Source organism: Babylonia areolata, chromosome 24 (assembly GCF_041734735.1).
Source record: "Babylonia areolata isolate BAREFJ2019XMU chromosome 24, ASM4173473v1, whole genome shotgun sequence".
Taxonomy (NCBI): Eukaryota; Metazoa; Mollusca; class Gastropoda; order Neogastropoda; family Buccinidae; genus Babylonia; species Babylonia areolata.
The window spans coordinates 23221527-23246526 of NC_134899.1; the positions used below are offsets into that span (position 1 = coordinate 23221527).

The window sequence follows — 25000 nt, forward strand, 5'->3', positions numbered from 1 at the left end:
ATGCACACACACACACACACACACACACACACACACACACACACACACACACACACACACACACACTACATGCATACTGGCACACACAGAGAGCACACAAAGCATGTGTGCTTACTCACTCACACACACACGTACATGCTTTGTTTTCTCCATTTCCTTCCGGGTGCACATGTGATTTCCAATTGGATTTATAAGATTGTGTTGTATTGTGTTATACTGCATTGTACATTATTGAATTGTACTTTGTTGTGTGTGGGTGCCCCAGGTCTGGCGGAGTGCCAGGAGGCCTACAACCCATACCCCAACGCCCTGCTGTCCCTGCGCTTCATCATCGAGGTGGCCAAGATCATCCTGGCCGATGCTGTGGTGGAGCCAGGGGAGGTGAAGGAGGGCGACCACCTGCCCTCTGCCCCCAAACACGACATGGACCGCCTGGAGACTGTGAGTCTCTTGTTAAAGCGTGGGTGGGAGAATTTCCATATGGTTTTTCAGTGATTATTTTTCCTTTCCTATATTTTTTTGTGGGGCATTACTTCACTTACTTGGCTTCTAGACACCGGCCACAAACCTTTCTGCATGACAAAAATCAGTCGCTTCCACCGATGATAATGCACATGTTGATATCCACACTTATACGCATAATCCTTGTGTGCCATTTGGAGAGTGTGAGTAATCACATGATAATGTATATGTAAATATCCACAGTAACAGGCATGTTTTTTGATGGTGTGTGTGTCACTGCTGTGTGCTGGTTGTAGTGGTGGTGGTAGTAGTTTCATTGTTTTCAAAGGACTGGTCTATTGGGAAGACTGGATATGACCTTGATTCAGTGTTTGTCATCATGGAGGTAGCGATAGTCAAGACATTCAAATAAGCACATAACATTCATCAACTTTTAATGCAGACATATGCTGGTCCCATTAAAACATGCTGCTTGATGCTGATGCTGACTCTTCCACATCAGCTTGCCTCTCCTGACCACAGACCACAAAACAACACTTTTCTAAAAATCACTGACTGCTGACAATAGGTGCAATAGCCAAGTGGTTAAAGCGATCTGAGGGTCCTGGGTTTGAATCTCGATTACGGCGCCTGGTGGGTAAAGGGTGGAGATTTTTCCCAGGTTTACAGATGTACAGACCCCATGTCGGTGTTCAGTGGATTATGGAAACAAGAACATACCCAGCATGCACACCCCAGAAAACAGAGTATGGCTGCCTGCATGGGGAGCTAAATAAACAAAACAGTCATACATATGAAATGTTACATGTCTGTCTGAGTGTGTATGTGTGCGTGCTTGCAATCTGATTGAATGACACGGGAAACTGATTGATGAGCTACCAATGGTAGCTGTCAGTCAGCTCTACCCAGGTAGGCGGCCTGTTGTGCAAATGATCCTGAATTTGTAAAGCTCTTAGAGCTTGGTCTCCAACATAGGGTAGGCACTATATAAGTATCCATATCATTCATTCATTGTTGTTGGTGCCACAGACGACACGAGAGATGTACGAGCAGGAGCAGCGTGACACGGACAACCACTCCTCGCACAGCGGGGCCATCAGCAGCAGTGTGCATGATCTGAGCCCCACCCTCTGGCACGCCCTGGATGTGTGGCGCTGCACACACTCCCTGTCTGGGGGGTTCAGGGAGGCCCTTAAAGCCCTGGCCCACTGTGGATTAGGACTGGCCAGCGAAACTTGGTGGGTTTTGTTTGTTTTGAGGCTTGGGGAGAATATGTGTGTGTGTGTGTTGTGTGTGTGTTGTGTGTGTGTGCTGTGTGTGTGTGTGTGTGTGTGTGTGTGTGTGTGCTAGTGTTAATTTGCATATTTTATGGCTGAGAAAATGTTTTGACATGTGTGTGCATGGACAGCATCCTGTGTGATAGGGATGCATAAAGATTGCTGGAGGGAGCAACATGAGGTTGGACAGTTCTGTTTCATGACAAAGGATGAACAAAGGAGTGGAACAAATCTGTCTTGTGATAAAGAATAATACAGTGAGTTATATTTCATATGAAAAAATGGAATGAAACAATCCTTGTTATGAAACAGAGAGACCTGGAATTACACATGATTTGTATGGGAGGGACAAATAAATAGTCCATATTGAATGTGACAGTTCTGTAGTGACAGTGTAGTATGTGACAAAATATAACAGTCATACATGTAAAAGGCCGCTTGTAGAAACATATGGACATGGTTGTTGCAGCATACAAGAAGTGTATGTCCAGATGGATGCAGTGGTTCTTGTTTTACATACCAGGCTTGTTGGCACATAACAATTTGGATACAGCAGTCCATACTGTTGGGGGTGATAAGAGGAATGGACTGACCCATGTTGTGTGATATGTGTAGGATGGAGCAGTCCATGTAAAAGTATGGCAGGGTGATACAGGTCAGTCTATGTTGTGTGTGTGACAGGGTTGACGGGATGATTGCACTGCACATCTTGGCGGAGACGGCCAAAAGCAACATGGCTGCCATGAAAGTTCTGCACCGCCTGGCCCAAGGGGTGAAGACGACAGAGGATTTGATCACTCCCCCTCTCAGCAGTCGCTCTGGCCACTCGGGTGAGTTTAAAAGGTGGCATTTCTGTGGGTTTTTTGGTGTTGTCTTTTTGCATTCATGTTCACTTGCACCTATGAGCCATACGCCATTTTCAGGGGCATGCTTGCTGGGTATGTTTTTGTTTCCTTAATCAACTGAACACTGACCTGGGATCTTCAGCATGCATATTTGATCTTTTGCATGTGTATACACATGAAGGAGATTACAGTACCAGCCGTTCACCTGGGAGATTGGAAAAATCTCCACCCACAGCCAATCGGGTGATCTTGAACTCGGGACCCACAGACTGAAAGTCCAATACTCGAAATCATTCAGTTGTTGTGCTCATTGTTTGTGTGTTAAAATGTGTCTTTTTTTTCTTTCTCATAGTGCAGTGCTTCATTTAAAGTTAATGCCTCTTTTTGGGGGTCACTATAGACCATTGCCACTTGCTTTGCATTCTGTTATGCATGTGTGTGTATGTTTGCCTCTAAAAATGTCTTGCTGTACAGAGATTAGTTCTCTGTAGCCATATTTGTTTTCAAAGTTTAGTTCACTTCATTCTCATGCACTTAATTATCCAGAATGGGAATTAGTTTTTGTTTTACATGTACATGTGGAGAAAACAGTACATGTGAACATCAGCCTCCAGTGAAAAGAATACTACTGCAGTGGAGGTACACACACAAGCATGCATGCACAAACATGAACACATATGCACTCTCTGTTATCTTTTTCTGCCTCTCTCTGTCTCTGTCTGTCTGTCTGTCTGTCTGTCTGCCTCTTTCTCTCTCTGAGCAGGCATGTTGATGGTAACATATGTATACAAACATGTTGATGGATTGATTTTGATCCTGTTCATTTTCAGAAATGACAATGATGACAATGTATGTGAATGGTTAGGTTCAACATCAGCAACGTTGATGATGATGGCAATGTACATACACACCTGCAGCAGTCATGCCAATGACCTTGTTGTACGTACACAGGCATGTTCAGCGTCAGGTGATGACGATTTTTTACATACACACCCACTGCAGTAGTGATAATGACTTTGTTGTATGCAAGTACACAGACATGTTCAGCATCAGATGATGATCTACATGCACACCTACATCAGCAGTGGCACTGACCATGATGTATGTATGTACACAGACATGTTCAGCATCAGCAGCAATGACGATGACCTGTTGCTGAAGCAGGCTGATTCCCGCGGCAGTTACCTCAGCTCCAGACCGTCGCTGAGCGACATCTATGAGCGGAGCGACGAAGGCGATGGGGAGAAGAAAGGGGGGTCCTCTGCTGCCTCCGCCACTGCTCTCTCCTCTGCCACCAACAGTCTGCAGGTCACCTCATCACACACCAGGTCAGGGGTCAGGGGTTGAAGGGTCAGACTGGAGTTCTTAGAGGGGTCTAAATTTTTATTAGTTAATTTTTTTTTTTAAACTTTCTTTTGTATTCAAATGTCTCACTTTCTCAGGGAGACATCAGTGGGTTTAGACAAATCCATATACACTACACCACATCTGCTTAGCAGATACCTGACCAGTAGCATAACTAAAGACCTTGAGAAAAAATGATTATGATAATGATATCAATATATATTCCTAAAGGAGACAAACCTAGAAACTTCATTAAGAACTGGAGGCCAATATCACTGCTAAATATCGCATATGAAATCAGATCATCATGCGTAGCTAACTGTATAACTGGATAGGCACATATAATCTCCATCTATCTTCCGTTGTGTGTGTGTGTGTGTCTGTTTGAGAGAGATAGAGAGGGAGAGAGCAGAATTGTATCAAAATGAAGAATGTGATATGGGGGGCAACTCAGTCTTTCTGGGTCAACTTTACTGGATGGGTAAAATGTAATCTCCATCTGTTTTTCTCTCCAACTGTGTGTGTGTGTGTATGTGTGTGTTTGAGAGAGAGAGAGAGACAAGACCCCCCCCCCCCCCACCCCCAGCCCCCTCCCAAAAAAATCTTTATTTCGAGGATGATAGATAAGCACTTATGTGCTTTTTTTTTTACATCCAGTCCCTGCCCTTGATAGGGTCTACACAACTCAATACTGAATTGAAATTAAAGCATGGTGTTAATAGAAATATATAAAAGAGGGGGGAAAACTGTTAATTAGAAATTAAAGAAAAAATATTCACACACACACTCACACTTACACACACACATGGACAAGCATGGTGTTAGTAGAGAGAGAGAGAGAGAGAGAAGAGAGAGAGAGAGAGAGAGAGACTAAGACAGAGGACAGGAATCTAATGATTTTATTTTTTCACACTTTTTGTCATTGATTTGATGACCGACTCCTTTGTAAAGCAGACAAACTGGATGGACAGCAGACACTTCACTGGCTCATCTGCAACCAGGAGGGAGAAAGTATCATCAAAGGGCTTCCCCCTCTGAACAGTTAGGACCGCTCTTTGGTTAACCCATTAGACGGTTCAGACGCCAATCAGTAACTTCCTAGGTGAACGCTTCAGACACCGATTGGTGACTTGTACGCTCAACACCTCAGGCGCCAACCGGCAACATATACACTAGAGTTACCAGCCTTGCTTGTTCTTCTTTTCGTGAAACCACACAAGTTTGAAATGTTCACCGTGTGTTTCCGGAACGTCTATTCTACGTTTGAGTTGCAAGTTGATGCACATTGTCAAATATTTCTGAATTTATTTAGCAGATTTCTCCAGTCGAAGCAGGACATCAGTGGACATCTTATAGGCACTATGGCAACATTTTTTGTAGGATGTCAGCTGATGTCTTATTGGCACTCAACCGGTTAATTACAACAATGGTCTTACACATATCTGGGTTTGTTTTGTTCATGTAGATAATAATTTATGTTTAGTGTGTGTGTTTGTGTGTGTGTGTGTGTGTGTGTGTGTGTGATCTGAGTGAGTGAGTTAGAGAGAGAAAGAGAGATAGAGAGAGAGTGAGAACCATGCTAGATGTGAACATGGAATACAGAGACAGAGAGAAACAAAAGTGGATGCACAGCAGCAAACAAAGCGAAGATTGCAAACAAAAAGAACATGCACACAGCAAAGTGAATCAACCCCCTTTTTGTTCACAGCTCCCAGGATGGGGCGGATGGTCCACATGGCAACGAGTCAGAGGACAACATGGAAACTGAAGACACAAAACCCAAACCTGTCCTGAAAGAAGCAGCCAGCTCACAGAAACTTCCCCTCAAGTCCAGAGAGGTGAGAGGCACAGATTTTGTTTTATTCACTTTTTTTTTTAAGATCAAAATAAAAAATACATCTATCAGATGTCCAGTATAAAAAAATAAAAAAATAAAAAGAAGGTTAAAGGTCCCATAGTCTTTTACGTCCATCACAGCAGTGAATTCATATCCACTGTGTCCAAGACTTGGCATAGGAAGGCGGGGTCTAATTCTCTCCTTCCGCTGTTTTAACTTTCTCTGACCAGTCAGGTAGCCATTCAAACCAGGGTACCCTTCCCAGCGACACAACAACATGAATGTTGAGATTGGGCCTTGAACCCTGATCTTTAGTGAACGCTGGATGAGAAGTCCAATGCATATCTGATTCTGCCTCTGCACCTTCTCATCAAATTTTGTAAACAAGGAAGGCAAAAAAACAGTGTAATGATAGACAGCATAGAATTAACGACACTTTGTTGAGTTTATGCATGAAACAGCAACATAATTGAAACACGGTAACTGTGTGGTTATCTCCATAACTTTATGAATCATTATACCAGTGAATATGTCACCTTTATGACCTAAATGTAGTAAAGCATTACAAACAATATAAAGAGTTTAGAAGCAGAGATTATAGTTTTATGTGCTCTAAACTGACAAACTTCACTGGAGTCAGATATGCTTGTGTTGTTTTTGTTCATAGATTTCACTTTTCACTAAGAGTGATATTGGAATAGAAAAAAGAGGGGTGCGCAAGTGAGTGGGTTGGATGCTGGAGGTGAGGGCGTGTGGTGTTGGGTGGGTGACGTAATGAACAAGACATGGGAAAAGTGGCCATTATGCATATGCTCTGTGTGTGTGTCTGTGTGTGTGTGTGTGTGTGTGTGTGTGTGTGTGTGTGTGTGTGTGTGTGTGTGTGTGTGTGTGTGTGAAATCTTATGTGAGGTACACAGCACTTACATAAAACAAAACAGCCCTCTCATGCATATGAGAGAACATGGGAGAGAAGTAAAGGGATATATTGAAGATATATCTATCTGTATACATCTCTATCTATCTACATATATTTGTATATGGGTGCGTGTGCGCGTGTGTGTGTGTACATATATCAGTAGTGAAAGTGCCATTCATTAGCAAGTCAGTGAAACAGACAGCTGACTCAAGAGTTCATCACCTGCTTTCTCTTGACAGGTGTCGTTTGACGAGACCAGCCTGGCCATGAAGGAGCGAGCAGGGGAGAAAAACGGGGGGCTGCTGAAGCGCCACCTGCAGGGCAGCCAGGGATCGGAGCACCCTTTGCGTCCGTCAGGGTTGGTGGTCCAGGACTCGCAGCAGAGCAGGCGCAGTGTGGAGACAGCACCGGGCACAGGGTTCAGACCCGAGGTGGGGTCCGACTTCTTCACCAGCCGTGGATCTGACGCCTCGTCTGCCCCCACCTTCACCAACCTGCCGGTGTGTGTGTGTGCATGTTTGTGTGTGTCTGTGTGTCTCTCTGTGTGTGAGTGTGTTTGTGTGTGTGTGTGTGTGTGTGTGTGTGTGTCAGGTAGTAGGGAGGGGATGTGTGTGTGTGTTGGGAGTTCAAGAAAGGGTTGTGTGTGTTGGTGAGAGATAGGGGAGGGTTGTAGGTGTGTGTGTGTGTGTGAGAGAGAGAGAGAGGTAGTAGGGAGGGGATGTGTGTGTGTGTGTTGGGAGGTAAGAAAGGGTTGTGTGTGTTGGTGAGAGATAGGGGAGGGTTGTAGGTGTATGTGTGTGTGTGAGAGAGAGAGAGGTAGTAGGGAGGGGATGTGTGTGTGTGTGTTGGGAGGTAAGAAAGGGTTGTGTGTGTTGGTGAGAGATGGGGGAGGGCTGTAGGTTGTGTGTGTTTGTGTGTGTGTGTGTGTGGATGGGGATGTTTGAGTGTGGGTATGGGCATGAGGTAGGTTGTATGTGTCCTTTTGGTGTGTGTGTCTGTTTGTGCTTTTTGTGAGTCTGTGTATGTGTACGCAGAGTGTTTGTGTGTGTATATCTATGTACATGTTTGCATCTGTATCTCTGTATATGTGTGTTTGTGTGTTGCGCATGCGCATGTTTTTGTGTGTGTTTGTGTGTGCGCGTATGTGTGCACGCATGTATGCATATGTGTGTGCATGCGTGCATGAGTGTGTGTGGGTGTATACATACGTGTGCGTTCATGTTCACAAAATGCACCACCTCGTTAACCAATGCTGCCCACGCACAGCTGCCAGAGACTCCCGGCATCAACGGCTGGCACTGGGAAGTGGCCCTTACCTACACCGACATGCTGGGCGACATCTGTATCCACGGAAGCACTGCCGCCATCCAGAAGATGGCGCTGGTTGGCATGGGCGGGAGTGTGCTGAAGCCCCAGCAGCAGCATGGCGTTAGCTGCGTCCAGCTGTCCAGTGCCGGCCTCCTGGACCTGGCTGTGTTCCACGCTCATGGGGAAGCCACTGATGGAGGTCAGTCACTGTGAGACTCTGCTGCTGTTTTCCTCAGTTTTGTCCCATGTCACCTGAATTATTTGGATGACGTGATAAATCTAGGTCCTGTGCAAAGCAAGCACATAGCACACAGTAACAAAATGGTTATCGCTGGCAAAATTCTGCAGAACAACCCTTGCTTAATAGGAAGGTAAATACACATGCAGGCAGAAAAAAAAACAGATGAAAAGAAAGAATAAAAAATCTTTTTGTGACAAAAGAGTAGTACAATACAATACCATACACAACACACACATAACACAAGAACACAACACAACACAACACAACACAACACAACCTGTGCACCTATTCTATGATTAAAATCTGTCAAAATAGCTGTCATGAATCAAAATTGTGTTAAAGTCAACAGGGCCACACAGTTTACTAGGGGCTCATCACTGAAGCTGCAAGTAACACAGTGAACATGTAGCAGTTTTGGACCCTATCACTAGAGCTGGCATTTTTTAACAGCACAGCAATCATGTAGTGTTTTACAGCCTTTTGAGCTAGCAGTGGGCGTCACTGCGTTCGGACAAACCATACACGCTACACCACATCTGCCAAGCAGATGCCTGACCAGCAGCGTAACCCAACGCGCTTAGTCAGGCCTTGACTAGAGCTAGTACATTTGAATCCGACAGTAAACACAAAAGCATTTTTGGCCTTGATTACTGGAACTTGTATGTTTGAATATGACAGCAAACACATAGCGTTTTGGCCCTTTATCACTGAAACCAGTCAGTTCGAATACAACAGCAACCCTAAAAACGTTTTAGGCCTTCATACCCTGAACCTTAAAAAAGCACATTTAGATGTCTTAAACGATGTTACAATATGTCAGGCCCCAATGACTGGAGCTGGCGTATCCGCTACGGGGCACTGCAGTCCCTGGTGAAGGTGGTGAGGAGCCTGGAGGGGGACAAGGGACGGGAGGGGCTGCGCACGGCAGCATGGAACGCCATGCTGCACGCCCACACCTGTGAGAAAGACGGCCGCGTGCTGGAGGCTCTCAAAGTGGGGCAGGTGAGTTGCCAGTCTGACTGGATCATGGAGCAGGAAAATGTGTCTGAGGAAAAGAGGGAGGGACTTAGGGAGGGTAAGCATGGGACAGGACAGACAGATGGATGGATGGATGTAAAGGAATAGGGAGGAAGGTTTAGTAACAATCACTTTTTAACAGAGCTGACTGGTTTGGTAACAATCAATGTTGTGACACAGTTGACTGGTGGTAGGAAGAATTGCTGACCTGGATGCATAGTGTAGAAGGGTTGAAATACTGGGTGTGCACAACCAAAAATATTTTCAGTCTTGTTCACTCAGCCAAGCAGCATGGTAAACAACTTTGGTAGCATTTTGAATCAAAACACAGTTTGAATAACACATGTACATGGTTTTGCCCCTGAATGATTAATGCCCATGACGACTAGCCAATGAAATGGTACAGCTCACAATTCCACCTTTACCTCAGGGTAATGAATAACATGATTTGGCAGACTTCACAAGGCTTCAACCCTTACAGCATGAGAAAATGATGCCAGAATGTAGACCTCTACATGAGTTTTAACTCAGGCATCCGCAGAGGCGTGGTGTGTGGTCAGCTGATTGTTTAACGCTGGTTTCCTAAATTTGGAGAGTCTTCACACCTAAACTTTGACTGAACCCTAGCTTGGGCTTGGCATGACAAAATGGGCTTGGGTGTATCTGCACACAGGAAGGGGATAGGTGGAATAGAATGAGATGTGTAAGAGTAATGCCACCAAAACAATGGGGGAAATGGAAATGACACACACACACACACATGCACACACACATATGCATACACACACACACACACGCACACACACACAAACAAAACAAACAAACCCCTATCAATATCCAAGGGGTGTCCATCCATCCATTCACTGCCACACAGGTACACACCAACATGGAGGGCGTCCGTGGCAGCAAAGGGAAGACGACGGACAGCTCCCCAGCCCCTGTGCCCGTCTCCATTGGGGCGCGAATCGCCTTAGGGCTGTCATCCATCTACCTGCCCCCCCTGCCCCCACCCGTGAGCGTGCCTGCCAGGGCCCCCCAGCCTGCACGGAGCCAGTCCCGACCCCAGCTCACACAGCGACAGACGGAGAGGAAACCCCTTCGAACCTCACTCAAGTCAGTTCACTTGTTATTGTGTGTATGAGTGCGAGTTTACTTGCTATCATTGTGTGTGTGTGTGATTGTGGGGGATGGGAGGGTGATAGCAGGTTGGCGGTTGGGGAATAGAAGGGAGGTAACCCCCCAAAACGGAGTATGGCTGCATACTTGGCGGGGTAAAAACTGTCATGCACATAAAAGCCATCTCATCATCTCATGTACACGTGAGTGAACGTGGGAGTTGCAGCCCACGAACGAAGAAGAAGAAGGGAGGTAGGTTTAGGAGGCTGGAGGGGGAAGGATGCTTGGTTTCTGTAGTGGTGTTGACATTTTTTGTCTGTCCACGCTTCTGTGACACTCTGTGAAAAAAAAAGAAGAAAATAAATGAAGGAGAGTGGAAGGGGAAGGATGCATGGTCCTTGAATCAGCTTTACTGTTTATGTCTCTCCAGTCTAAGTGCCACTGGACAAATAGAACAACAAAGAACAACAACAAAAAACAAAGGAGGGTGGGGGAGGGGAGAGGGATGACTGCATGTATGCCTCTTTGTGTGTGTGTGTATGTGTGTGTGTGCATACATGTGTGCACGTGTGTGTGGTGTGTGTGCATGTGTGTATGTGTGTGCGTGCATACACGTGTGCATGTGTGTGTGTATGGGTGTGTGCACACACGTGTGTATGTGTGTGCATGCATACATGTGTGCATACATGTGTGTGTGTGTTTATGTTTGTGTATGTGTGTCTCTGTGTGTCTTTGTATATGTGTGCGTGCCAGTGTGTGTGTGCACATGCACATGTGTGTGTGAACATGTACTTGCATGTACATTGTGGTGTGTGTGTGGTGAAACAGGGAAGAGATTGACCTGGCCATGTCGCTGTACGAACCTCCAGCAGACTACAACACCAGGACCGGGTTCGACCTTCGTCGCATCGTGGAGGATCAGGTCAGTGGACTGAACCCACAGACACATCCTGCCTCCCTTCCTCCACCCCTTCCCTGTCCTCTGTGCTTTTTGTTTTTTGTTTATTTCTTTGTTTGTTTTTGCTGCCTCGTTAGTGTTACCGGCTCAGTCGCCAGCATTTTCTCCCCCTCCTCTAGACCTTGAGTGGTGGTCTGGACGTTTGTCATTTGGATGAGACGATAAACCGAGGTCCCATGTGCAGCATACATTTAGGGCATGTAAAAGAACCCACGGCAACAAAAGGGTTGTCCCTGGCAAAATTCTGTTGAAAAAAATCCACTTGGATAGGAAAAACAAATAAAACTGCACACAGGAAAAAATACAAAAAAATGGGTGGCGCTGTCAGTGTAGCAATGTGCTCTTCCTGGGGAGAGCAGCCCAAATTTCACACAGAGGAATCTGTTGTGACAAAAGAAGAGAAATACAAATATAAATGCAATCTGTAATCAAATACCTCCAACACACAACCACCACACTCTGGTTCTTCATCTGCCACACCCTCAGTGTAGCAGCCTGTTTGTACCCCTGTTGGATTTTTACCCTGGGGTTATTCTAGGCTAGCTTGAAGTGACCCTGGGGGTGAAGTTGACCCATTTAGAATCAATACAGGCTTTTAAAGTACAACTCCCGCATGTTTGTTTCGGTTAAGTTGTCTTTTTGGTTGGTCATCGTGACAGTAGTAGTACTGTGAAAGATTTCAGTTGATCATTGTGACAATAGTAGTGTTGTGAAATATTTCATTTAGCCATGGTGGTAATAGAGATGCTGTGAAATTGTTCATTTAGCCACTGTGGTAATAGTAGTGCTGTGAAATCTTTCATTTATTCACAAAGGCAATAGCAGTGCTGTGAAATCTTCCACTTAGCCACTGTAGCAATAGTTGTGTTGTGAAATCTTTCAGTTATTCACTACGGCAACATGCAGTATTGTGAAATCTTTCATTCAGCCACAACAACAGCAGAACTGTGAAACCTTATGTCAGTTGAATGTACATGACCCCTGTGTGGTTACTATGGTAAGCTGTATTGGTGCCTGTCCCTGTGTGTCAGTGGCGCAAGGAGCTGCAGAAGAAGATGGAGGAGGAGGAGGAGGAGCGGAGGAAGGAGCTGGCCTGCAGGCAGAAAGAGGAGGAACAGCAGCAGCGGCAGCGGGAAGAGAACAAGATGCGCAAGCTGCAGAAGAACCGCCCCGCCCCCCGGAAGACAACCTCCCTCTCCCCTGGCACTGCCAACCCCAGCTCTCCAGCCTCTGGAGTGACCACGCCCACCATGTCCGCCGGGAAGACGGCGCAGACATATGCTTCTGTTGTCGCCGGCAAGGGCTAACCTGTCTGCTGGTTTGGAGGATTGTTCCTTCACCAGAGGGCTGGACATCTATGTTCAGTATTTTTGACTTTGTTTAAGCTTTACCTGGATGAATCAGTCTTTTTAACCTTGTTTTAATTGACTTTTTTTATTTTTCATTATTTTGTGTTTTCTTGCTATGGTTTTAAGAACTGATTGGTGTTTGGCCCTAGAATGGTCACTTTGCAGTTGGCTGGGCAATAAGCAACATGGTTTGATTTGATCCTCTGTTTCTCTCTACTAAGAGCAGGTGACTGCAGTGTAATTGGATTGTGTTGTGTCTTTATTGGGGGGCAGGCATTTGCCATTTCTCTTGAATCTGTCTTCACCACAAGGTTCCACTTCTGTGTTAGATGAATGTTACTTTCTTACAGACATTGACTTTTTACTGTTTTTGTTTGTGTGTTCAGTTATGCCAACCTTACTTTTTGAGTGTGCCTTTGTTTTTATCACACCTGATCCCCATTTTATTTTAGAATAGTTTCACTTTTTTTTTTTATATTGTTATTTGATTATATTGTTTATTGCTTGTTTTTTTTTTTTTTTTTGTTCATTCTTATTTTACATCATGCCAGTCAATGAATATGAATAATGTTGAATCCTTTTCTTTTTTCCTTTTCTTTGATAAATTTATAGAGAGATATGAATGACACAGCATATGCACAATAGAAGTGTAAGTCATAAAGTCTGTTTCTCAGAGAAATGTGAATGATGTGGTGCTTTCCTGGAGTGGAAGTTAATGTCATGGTATTCCTAGCACAAATACAAAATTACAAAAAAAAAATCCAACAACAATGACATGACATTCTTCCCATTCGAAATGTAAATAATGTTACCCCTTTTAATGAAAGTGTGAATGATGTGACATGTTCCTGGTAGAAACGATGTGAACTGTCTTTTTTCAGACATTAGTTGAAATAAATGTGATGCATTTGCAAGCAGACATGTGATAGATGTGGCTCAGTCTAGCCACATCCCCTCTGCCTATTGCTTTCTGTACATGTGCTGGACACAAGGATAGAAAGTGGCTGAAATTTCTTATTGTCTCTTCTTTTCTCTTTTTTATGACTGCTGATTTGTTTGAAAATAAATATCAGTGTACTGGCTGTGATATATATACAAATCATGATAAATGTGTGTGTGTGTGTGCGTGTGCGTGTGTATGTGCACTTGTGTGTGTGAGTGTTTATCCATGTATGTATATATGAATGTTTTAGTTGTGTGCAGTTGTGTGTTGAAAAAAGTGTATATATTTTCTTTAACTGTATATTGTGTAAATGGTCTTGTTTCTGTTTGTACATCAACAGTATAAACATCAAAGGTATCTACTGCTGTCTGTTATCAAAAGCCTGATCATTGTTAATTGTCTGTAGTGCACCACTCTGAGAATTAACACTCTTGTTGCATGATGTCTATAACAGCAATGTTGGTGGTATCAGAATGTCTACTATATCTGTGAAGTCTTTATCAATGTTTGGAAAGGACATGAATGTTTTCTTTCATTATCCCCCTTGTAGGCATACATACACATGATAGGTACAACAGCCGAGTAGTGGAGCGTGGAGACTTTTCCGATCTCACAGGTAAAGAGATGTGCAGACCTGCAAGTGTCTTGACCCCCTTTGTTTGTATATGCATGCAGAAGATCATATCCAGACATTAAAGATCCCATTATCCAAGCATCTGATGTGTAATGGAAACATGAACATACCCTCTGAAAACAGAGTATGGCAGGGTAAAAATGGTCATGCACATTAAAGCCCACCAAATACATAAGTGAACTTGGGATTTGCAGCCCATGAACAAAGAAGAATCCCCCCACATCAAGACCTTGAGCAGTTACATGCAACTTAAGTGAAAAACAAAAGTCACAATCAGTGACCTGATTATAGCCAGTGCATTCCATGCTTGAAAAAAATTTAGATCAACAAAGGAGTTGGCTCAAACAAAAAGGTGTTTAGTGCATTCGTTTCAAAAGATAACCGTATTTGCTCACATCTTTTTATCAGAAAGTCTCAGTATGATGATGTTTTGTAGTTTGTTGAAGATCGTCAGTTTTTGCAATTGTTTTTGTCATGTGTGACAGATTTGTGGTTGCCCTAATGTTTACCATTGATTTGTATTAATATACAGCATTCTTTTACATAATATATATCACATCTATGTTCTGAGTTTATTGTTTCACTGTGATTATGTGAATCACATTAACTTATTGAAAATAGAAACATTATTGACAGTTCTGTAGTCTCTTGTGTCTGATGTGTTGAGACATGGTTTTGTCAGAGAGTGTGTATGTGTGCATGTGTGTGTTGGTGTGTGTATGCATGTGTGGGTGGGTGTGCACATATGATTGTGTGTGCATACATGTATGCACTTGTATGTGTATGTGTAAGAGAGAGAGAGAGAGAGAGAGAGAGAGAGAGAGAGCGCAATGCAGCCCAAGTGATACAAAACGAAACAAAGACAATGTATAATTATGATGAATATGTGAAGCACCAATTTATTGTTTATAAATATATACATATGTGTGTGTGTATAAATTGGTCATAATTATCACAGAAAGGTACAGTGGAAAACATGAACAAGAAGAAACAGAAAGAAATCCTCTGGTTCCAAGCATAATGATCATAAGAGCTGCCAAAGGGTAGCTCACCACAGACAATGACAGTCAGTATTCTTTTGATACACTTTCTATTGCACAAAGAATGTTTTGTTTTTAAAGCATATTATAAACTGAGTGTTCAAGATATCTCATAGCATGTTGCCATTATTTTATTCTAGTCTTTTGATTTCCATAAAAAAAACCTGTTCAAAATGCACAGTTAACTTTCTGATTCTATGCTGGCTTTTTGATGAATTGTTTAATGGTGGGTGGATTCTCTGTAACAATATCATCTTTCCTGGCAATATCTAATCATTAACAGGAACATTCTAAGCATTATCCACCACAGTGACATTCATTATTTTAATAGTTATAACATACAATTTTTAAAGTTATAAACTTTTTGGTTAATACACCTTTTCCCTGCACACACACACACACACACAGACACACACACACACAGAGTACCCACACATGCCAACATGCATTTTGATCAGTGTATTTACCATACTTGTATTTGGTTATGGTGTATATATATACACACACACACTCACACACACACACACACACACACACACACACACACACATATATATATATATATATAGAGAGAGAGAGAGAGAGAGAGAGAGAGAGAATAATGAATAATAAAATCAAGCCGTCATGACTTTGTTTTCTGTACACAAGGGGAAGAAATGAAATGTTAAAGATAAATCTTTGGTTTAATTTTCAACCTTAAAAACTGGCTTGCACTGAGGATCAAATGTGGGCATGGGTTTTAAAATCTCATTATTATTATTATTTCATGCTAGCCATTTGTTCCTCCAAAGGGGGAGGTTAACATGCACAACAAGTGACAGCTGTTTCACACTGTGAAGTGCTCATGAGGCTTGCTACTTGCTTCTGACTGTGACTGGAGAGACAAACCTCTTACACACTTAAGCAAAGAGAAACTCCCCACAGTTTGACATGGACCTCTTTCACTGAGGAGATGTCTTCTCAAGACTAACGTGAAATATACATATTGTGTAGCAGCATATTGGTGTTGCTTGCAAGGACATGAAAGATGCAGAATGCTCATCTACCTCCCCAACACATCCACATCATCCCGACTCTCTTCCCAGTCGTGTGTGAAACTAATTCTTACAATGGTGCACACGCATTTTAGGAGCCAAATTTTACTTGTTTGTGATAAGTCACAATGCCTACCAGAATTCTTTTATGTGGCTGCAGTTAAACATGTCGACTTAATTCTGGGATGTACAAATTGTCTAAGTTCCTGCATTTCAGTGGATATATAGAAGCTCAGCCTTAAGGGATTGCAAGGTCTCATACATAGGATTCACATGGATAATGCCATTCTCTGACATCTGTTTTGTCAAATATAATCAGGATCCATCAGTAGTCCACCACCAAAGGATAACCTAGATTGTTATGTCACCCCCACCTCCACCCTCATCTTTCCAACCCATAAGCAGCCATACGCCATGTTTCCATGACCCACTGAAAACAGAAGCGGAATTTTCACTACCATGTGCGTTCAAGTTGATGTTCTTCATGTGTATATACACGAAGGGGATTCTGGCCCTAGCAGGTGTGCACATAACTCGGTTGGAAAAATCTCCTCCCTTTAATTAAGATTTGAGTTGGCCGGGATTTTAACCCAAGACCCTATGATCTGAAGTCCATGCAGTTTTCTAACGACTTGGTTAACTCTCCTTTCTCCCCTCTCCCCACACTGATGATAAGTATTGCTTTATCAGAATCAGACTGAATATCCTTCCTATCTGATGTGGAGAGCATCCATACATCTCTCCAATTATATAGCTTTCAAGTTATGAATCTGTTGAACAGTGGAAGAGATTCAGTGGTGATGATGGTGTGGAGGTCTTCTGGTTTGAAACTTCATGATAGGTTGATACACAATACTTCCTTGAACAACACAAATTACATCTACCAGGTCCCCAGAAATACAGAAAACTACAGTGTTGATCAGAAACTTTAGATTGATTAACAAAAACTCTGACAGAAGAATCTGCGAAATGATGACACTTGACTCTGTGATTTCAATCTCCTTTTGAGCCCAGAACACACTCACCAAGCAATCGGATCTGACCAACTGGAGCAGAAAAAAGAAGTAGAAGAAAAAAAAAAATGTAACATTCGCCTATTGTTGGCTTTCAAATGAAATACCCATTGTGCAATCCACAGCTTCACAGCAGTCGAGTTTCATGCAAGAAAGTGTTTTTGAAATATAAATATTTAAAAAGTTTTAAAAATGTGTGACCTTGAACTGAAATTCCATGATTCTTCATCCACCAATCAACCAAAACAGCTGGTGATTAAATCTTTTTTTTTTTCTTTTGGAGATCATCAAGCCTACAAAAACAATGAAAACAAAACAAAATAGAGCATGCTGGTTTGTGGTAGGACAAAGGGGTCGGGCGTGGGAAGGGGGTATTCTTCATGTATTAAGACAGTAACAGTATCAGAAAGAAATGTCATCATGGGCTTGACCTATCAACAAGGTCACTTAGAATTCAGGTCAATGTCATTCACTGAAGCTGACAAATGATGACATGATCAGATCCGCCACATCACGTTTGCAACAAATGAAGTAACTGATAGAATGCTTGTGCTCTTAAAAACAACAACAATTATCTTGGTGTTGACGAGTGCAACTATGGCGATTCCGCAATGGCTCAGTAATTCCTATTTTACATCTGTCTTTGTTTCCTCCATTGATCCGTTTCTTTCTTTCGTTATCATTTTAACATTAATTCCTATTTTCCTTTTGCTTTTTTTTGTTTCTTCTTTTTCCAATAAACTATTTTTGGTCGAGCAACATGTCATTTTTTTTTTTTATGGCAGACAGACATTCATTAAACTTCCTTCCTCTGATTCTCAAGAGAGAGGGAGAGAGAGAGAGAGAGAGAGAATATTATACAAATAAAAGAAACAATAGTTGTATCAGTGTATACCAATGACTACATGATAGATACATGACCGTTACACAAGAATACATAATAAATAAATCGCTGAAAGAACAGCATCTACTTGCACATCTACAGCACGACGACAGAAAAGAATGGCACCAGCTGTACACGTGCAGCAACCACTTGTGTATGAATAGGGCGTGAGGTCAAAAAATGACCACAGATGTACAGATGAGTATAAATATCAGGTAATAACAAAAGGCATATCAAGTTACATATTCGTACACCCTGCCACCTCTGTGAAATAAGGGCCAAACACCAGCAGTCACCACTGAGTCAATATTATGCGCAGATTACACACCGATTACACATGGCAGATTAGGCCAACTGTTACTCACACTGACCAATATTCATCCACCTGGATTACAAAATAGCCTTAATGATGAATGGGTAGTTCAAGTCACCTCCAGTGAACAATACTCAGCTACACTGTGATTTATCAGACTTAAATATATTATAGCATTATTATTCACATTCACATAAACCCAAATAACAAACATGGGCTACGTCATAATCATTATGCCCAACTTACGTAATTTCCTTTTAAGACGTATTACGGTCCTTCCCACTACACCACGATAAACCTCTCTGCAAAGAATAAAAATAAATTCTGTTTATATGTACACAGCATACTCTCTCCGTTTCAAGAATCTAAAGTTGTTATAACTTATCGCACAACCCAGAGTGACTGCCTTACGTGCAGATTCACTGTTTAATCAACCACACATACCAGACAGTTGTCCATTTATCTGTTGAGTTAACTGTCATCAAAAGTCTGCAAGGCGTGCAGCTCCTCTCCACATTTCAGTTTAGAAAACCACATCCTTTAAATCGAAAATACCATTATGCAAAAAAAAAAAAAAAAAAAAAAAAAAAGAAAACGAAAAAAAAGGCAGACTTTCAGGATTCATGTGATAACTTAACAAAACCAACAAAGTAACAACCGTAATTTACGGACAAGAAGACGATAGTTTTCCTCAACTTCCAACCACGTGCCTTTTAACATGGGGAGCCGAATGGATGGACATGTTTATTGAAAAGTTCTCATGAACTTGAATCGTAACGAGGTCGGCCGGAAACTGGAAGTATGACGTCCGTCACAGCGAAAACGAATGAAAGGTTCCCATTAATCAGAATAAAACCAATTTGCACTGCTTCCTGCAGTCTATAATGAACTGCGTCAGCCTGGTAATAGGTTTCTGCAACAACGATCACGATGTGACCCTAGGTGGTGCACGGAGATCATCAGAGGACACCAGCGAGCAGATGACGAAACACTGTGGTGATGAGTTCCGATGATGATATGCCAGGGCCACGACACCGACCAAACATGGCCGCGTCAGCGACAGCGGTCAACCCATCAATGCTCGACTTTGTTTCTCGTTTTGGTGTGAGCCTTATATATAATATCTTGCGCATTATATAGAAAATTGTAAAAACCATGTTTGTTTTTAATGTGGAGGATGTGCCATATAACTGATGATAAAAACAAAAAAGACAGCACAGGAAAAAATCGATACTCTTCAGCCTGATAAGCAACTTATTTAGAACGAGTTCATCATCCAGTTCGGGTCCTAAAGATATGGCTTAAGCAAAAGATACTAGTGCATCCACTTCATGAATAACATTTGCTTCATCAAAGATTTTCATGTGTGAAACATCTGGCCATTCAGTTCCCATTTCTCTGTCTCTCCCTCTCTAAAATTGGTGCTGTTTGAATCATTTAAGTTTTGAAAGAAGGGAGTTGTGAAGACTTACTGTAAAGGGATGGCGGATAACCATCAGCAGACCCAGGGATTCAAAGAAATTTAATATTTTGTCCCTTTTTGGGTGCGGAGGGTACAATAACTTATATTTTTAAGTCGAATGAAAAGCTTCGGTCCAGCAGTATTAAACGAGAGAGAAAAAATTCCACAGAAAAAAAACCAACAGAAAAAAGATTCGCAATCTATTGATGACAGTTACACTATACATTTTCAATTGAAATCAGATTGACAGTTCAGTTCGTGGATAATTCCTCAAGCAAACAAACAGGAGAAAAAGTGTTAAAACACAACACCAGGCAAAATTCTTGGGTGGATGCAACTTAAAATTACCTCTATTTTTCTTTAGAATCCCTTTGAGAGAATAGTTTGACTACACATGCACAACACCTACATTTGTGCACCAGGCTGCTGTAGATATCATAAGATAGGCCTACACTTGAAACAGGAGGCTGCTGAAGAGTGGATTTATGCTTCCAGCATGTTATAAACATCTTTCTGTACTTGCAGCATGATGTTGTCAGTGTCCTTATCTGCACTTCCAGCATGGTAATTCTTGATGACCCTGTTTATACTTTTCACCAAGATCTTGATGTCCTGATCTGCACTAGCATAGATCTACATTTGCAGTTTAATGACTTGTCTTCTATGTGTCTTTCGTTATGATTCTATTTTTATGTGTTGGTTTTTTGTTTTATTTCATTTATAGTATAATAATTCGTGTGATTTTTATTTCAGCATTTAGTAAACTCTCAAAGCCCTACCATTGATATGCGTAGGTAAGTTTTCTGTTCCTTTTTTTTTTTTTTTTTAATAATCAGATGTGTTGTAAATAATTATATGGATCAGTCCACAAGCTGTGACGTCTCCTTGAAATTGAAACTGATACCTTTGCAACATGATGTTTCTAATGTGTTGATCAATACTTCCAACGTGATGTTGATGTCTTGCTGTGTGTCCTGATCGATACACTTGCCACCTGTTGTCATTACTGTCCTAATCCACACATGCACCAGGACGCTGCTAACCTTAACTTTCACCAAGTAGTTAAATCTGAACAATCTTTTCTAAACTTTCACAGCAATGTTGCCACTTTCCTGATCTACATTTTCATACTGTGGCCACGGCGTTGCCTTGTTAAGTAATACATGCATCTAGCCTTGACTTTAACCGTGGCTGAACTGCATGATATGCGATCTTATCTGCATTAAGCTCGCTCTGCACGACGAATTTCCCTAAGTCTAAGGAATAAGCGTAGAAAATGCTAAACACTACGCGAAATGAGCAATGCTAAGATCACTAATCCAACCTAATCAAGTCTAGTGAATCTTATACAAAGAACTTGTTGATGTCCTGATCTACAGTGTTCAAGCTTTCATCAAGGTCTGAATTGTTGTTGGCGTGACCTTCACTTTTTATGTTTTCACCCACAAGTGAATGTTGATATCGCGATTTTCGTTGTCCTGATCAAGATATGTTCCAGGACATCAATTATGTAGAAATATATTTCCGATGTCATAATCTGCATTTGTAACAGGACAACGATGAACTATGAATGTAATTGGTCAATGCTGATCCACATTTCCATCAAGACTGATTTTTAATGACATGATATATACATGCACTTTCACCATATAGATGTTTCTAATGCCCTGTTCTACAGTTATATTCATTAAAATATATGTTAATTGTTGGCGTTGTCGTCTACATCTTCATGAGCATGATGTGATATACGATTTCAACATATGCTATTGATGCTCTGTGCAGCAAGATATCACTGTGTCCTAATCTGAACTTGCACATGCGCTGTTGATGTCACGATCTGTGACTTGCACCAGAGGGTTGTTGACATTCAGTCCCTGGTGCCCTATATATATTTATTTTTGTTGTTGACGTCTTTATCTACATCTTTTTACCAAAATGCTGTTGAAATTCCGATACACATTTTTATTCCACTAAGACACTGTTTGTTCTGATCAACACATTGATTCAGAACCTCGTTGTCTGGTTCAGTCAGACTTTCAGGTCGCTCAGATGTTACTGTCGACCACCCTGATCTTAAACCTGCACGAGCATGTCTTTGATGTGTTTCTCCTGCTGCTGCTGCTGTTGCACTTTCCCGTCCTGTTCTTGTGAGGGGGGGTAGGTGGAGGTGTGGCGGGCGGGCGTGCCCACGTCCCCATCGTCCTGGTCGGAGATGGAGAGCTGGGATGTCTTGATGTCCACCTTCTGGTCGGACCAGGCCACGCAGACGCAAGTGCCCAGCGTGATGAGCTGCAGCTTGCTGTCCGAGCGGCTGTTGCCCTCCGCGTCGATCAGCGTCTCCATCAGGTTGTGCACCACCTGCATCTCCTCCTCCTCCAGGGTACCCCCCTCCTCCTTCGTCTGGAACACCTCCTCCAGCTTGTCGATCTTGACCTGGACACGATGCAGGTGTTTTATATAGCTAGCTTGCGTGCGTAAGTGCGTGCGAGCGCGCGCGCGTGTGTGTAAAATGAACTGCACACTTAAACATGCATGCACTTGCACACGCACGCGCGCGCGTGCAGACACACACACACACACACACACACACACACACGAAATCTCATTTCTTTCTTTATGTCTTTCACTTTCATTTGTGTTAAACTGAAAAGATGGTACTGGTCTGCCAGCCAATCGGCACATTTCAGTCTCTTGCATGTACTTGTCTGTTATCTGTTTGCCTGTCTGTTGCATGGTCAGTTTGTGAGATTTTGCTCTGCAATAAAATGCTAGTTAAAATGTTTGTTTTCTTATGCGTTCATTTGAAAAAAAAAAGTTTGGAATTTATGGCAAAAACTGAACAAGTGGCATGGAGGCTTTCTATTTCTCTGGACAATCAACCCATCCATCAGTTAACTCTCCCACCCACTCATACATCCACCTGTCCAAACATTCCTCAGCTACCCCCCCCACACCCATCCATCATACATCAGTTAACTCCCCCCCGCCCCCCCCCCCCCCACTCACCCATCCATCCATCAGTTCACCTTCCCACCCACGCACCCTCCCCTCACCCAATCCCCCATCCACTCAACAGTTCACTTTCCCTCCCACTCACCCACCCATCCATCCACCTACCCATCCATTCACCCAACCACCCATCCTCCTATCAATCCATTCACCAGCCCACCCACCCGCCCACCCACCTATCCATCCATCCATCCGCTCACCCAACCACCCTCCCATTCATCAGTTCACTCACCCACACATCCATCCATCCATCTGACTAATTCATCTATCCATCCATTCATCCACCCATCCATCCAAACACCCACCCACCCTCCCATCCGCCACCCAATTCCCCACCCATCCATCAGGTCACATTCCAAACCCGCCCATCCATCCGACTCACCCACCCATCCTATCCACCCCCACACCCACCCTCCCAATCACACCTCGTGCGCCGTGCTGTTGTCGGAGCGCTTCTTGAAGCGGACAGGCAGGACGCCCAGGGGGAGGGAGAGGGTGGTGCGGACCTCGAAGTCCACCATCTGACTTTCCTCCCTTGCCAGCAGCTGGGCGTGGGCCTTCCAGGACGGCATTACCTCCACCTACACACGCATGCGCTTATTAAAGTTTCTCAAGTATACAAACAGCGGTCACCTTCCGTCATAATTTGGCCGGGAAAAAAAAAGAAAAAAAAGTCGTGATGAAGACAGGGAAAATTTTGGAACTTTGATGGATCTATACTGTGAATGTAAGGCAATGAAAAGCTGATCTATGTGGGCTGCTTAATTAAGTTAGAATAGCCCCGTTTCCGGCAAACAACGTTTGGGCTCGACACTCACTCGCGTCAAAAACAGCATTTCGATCGTTATGTACTGGTAACCACCCGTCCCCATATTCCCCCACACCCCCTTTACCGTCACACACACACACACACACACACACACACACACACACACACACACACGCACGCACGCACGGACACACACACACACACACACACACACACACACACACACACACACACACACACACACAATCATTCCAGTTCCCACACCTGAGAGTTGACCTCCCACTCCAGAACCTCCTTGAAGACGTTGCCCTTGACCTTGGTGACCTTGAACCCAGTGTCACGACCCGCCCGGTAGAGGACGGAGTGGGAGGGCACGTTCACCTCGACGTCCACACCGTTGGCGATGGTGTAGGTCTGTGAGAGATCCACGCTGATCCAGGTGGTTGTCTCCCGACTGCCCCGAAACGTGTGATTCTGCTTGGTCTCTGACCTGACCATGAAATAGGTCTGTCTCTATCATTTTCTCTTATTATTATCTAGAAAGTAAAGAAAACCACGTTGGTATAACCACGTAAGAAGAGTCCATGGCCTTGCTTTAAAAAGAAATCCTCCGTGGAACTGTTGAGGGAGGTAGATGGAGGGGAAGAAAAAAGAAAAAGAAAACAAAAGAAAGAAAAAGAAAACTGACGAAAAACGATGGACATAATATAACATTGCAGAGTGGACTGGAAGTATGGTTTCATGGGAAAACATTACCATAATGATTTTCATAAGAGGCAAATCATTTCTCTAATCTGCAGATGGAAAATGAATTGTTTTAGGACAAAATATGTCAGTAATGTTTCTTGCATCTGTGGTGCTCACATAACAGCCGATCATATACCAACTTGCGATATGTTAAAGTCTCAAATCCCTGAACTGAAATCATCTTCAGTGTTGACGATCTTCAGCAGTCCATTGCTAATGTATGACTTTTTCAACTCCTTGTTAAATAGTCCAGTTGGTTCGCTGTTATAGTTGCTAGTTTTTCATTAGAAATATGTTATATTGTTATGTTTTTTTGTTTATTTTTTTAAACAAAACTTAAATCAATAATTTTCACACACACACACACACACACACACACTTTCACTTACTCGTATGCGTACACAGTAATTCCCCCTCCCCCTCCTCCCACTCGATTTTTTTCCTTCCCTCGTCTAATATCACTTACAGTGAAAAGACGTTAAA

At 42.9% G+C, this 25000-nt stretch overlaps 2 protein-coding genes across 4 annotated transcripts in view; one reads left to right on the top strand and one right to left on the bottom strand.

Moving 5' to 3' along the window:
• Positions 1 to 14844, top strand: part of LOC143298525 (uncharacterized) — an 18778-nt gene extending 3934 nt beyond the window's left edge. For both annotated transcript variants that reach the window (XM_076611376.1, XM_076611377.1), the window contains 11 exons: positions 266 to 441; positions 1492 to 1700; positions 2421 to 2569; positions 3702 to 3912; positions 5637 to 5766; positions 6921 to 7181; positions 7948 to 8188; positions 9051 to 9232; positions 10122 to 10360; positions 11192 to 11285; positions 12353 to 14844. In XM_076611376.1, the coding sequence (XP_076467491.1) occupies positions 266 to 441; positions 1492 to 1700; positions 2421 to 2569; positions 3702 to 3912; positions 5637 to 5766; positions 6921 to 7181; positions 7948 to 8188; positions 9051 to 9232; positions 10122 to 10360; positions 11192 to 11285; positions 12353 to 12628 (2168 nt within the window). In that variant the 3' untranslated portion in view covers positions 12629 to 14844. The remainder of the gene's footprint in view (positions 1 to 265; positions 442 to 1491; positions 1701 to 2420; positions 2570 to 3701; positions 3913 to 5636; positions 5767 to 6920; positions 7182 to 7947; positions 8189 to 9050; positions 9233 to 10121; positions 10361 to 11191; positions 11286 to 12352) is intronic.
• The window catches only part of LOC143298526 (uncharacterized), a 34816-nt gene continuing 24517 nt past the window's right edge, over positions 14702 to 25000 (bottom strand). For both annotated transcript variants that reach the window (XM_076611379.1, XM_076611378.1), the window contains exons 4-6: positions 24035 to 24260; positions 23427 to 23582; positions 14702 to 22425 (exon numbers count right to left, since the gene is read on the bottom strand). In XM_076611379.1, coding sequence (XP_076467494.1) covers positions 22066 to 22425; positions 23427 to 23582; positions 24035 to 24260 — 742 coding nt within the window. In that variant the 3' untranslated portion in view covers positions 14702 to 22065. The remainder of the gene's footprint in view (positions 22426 to 23426; positions 23583 to 24034; positions 24261 to 25000) is intronic.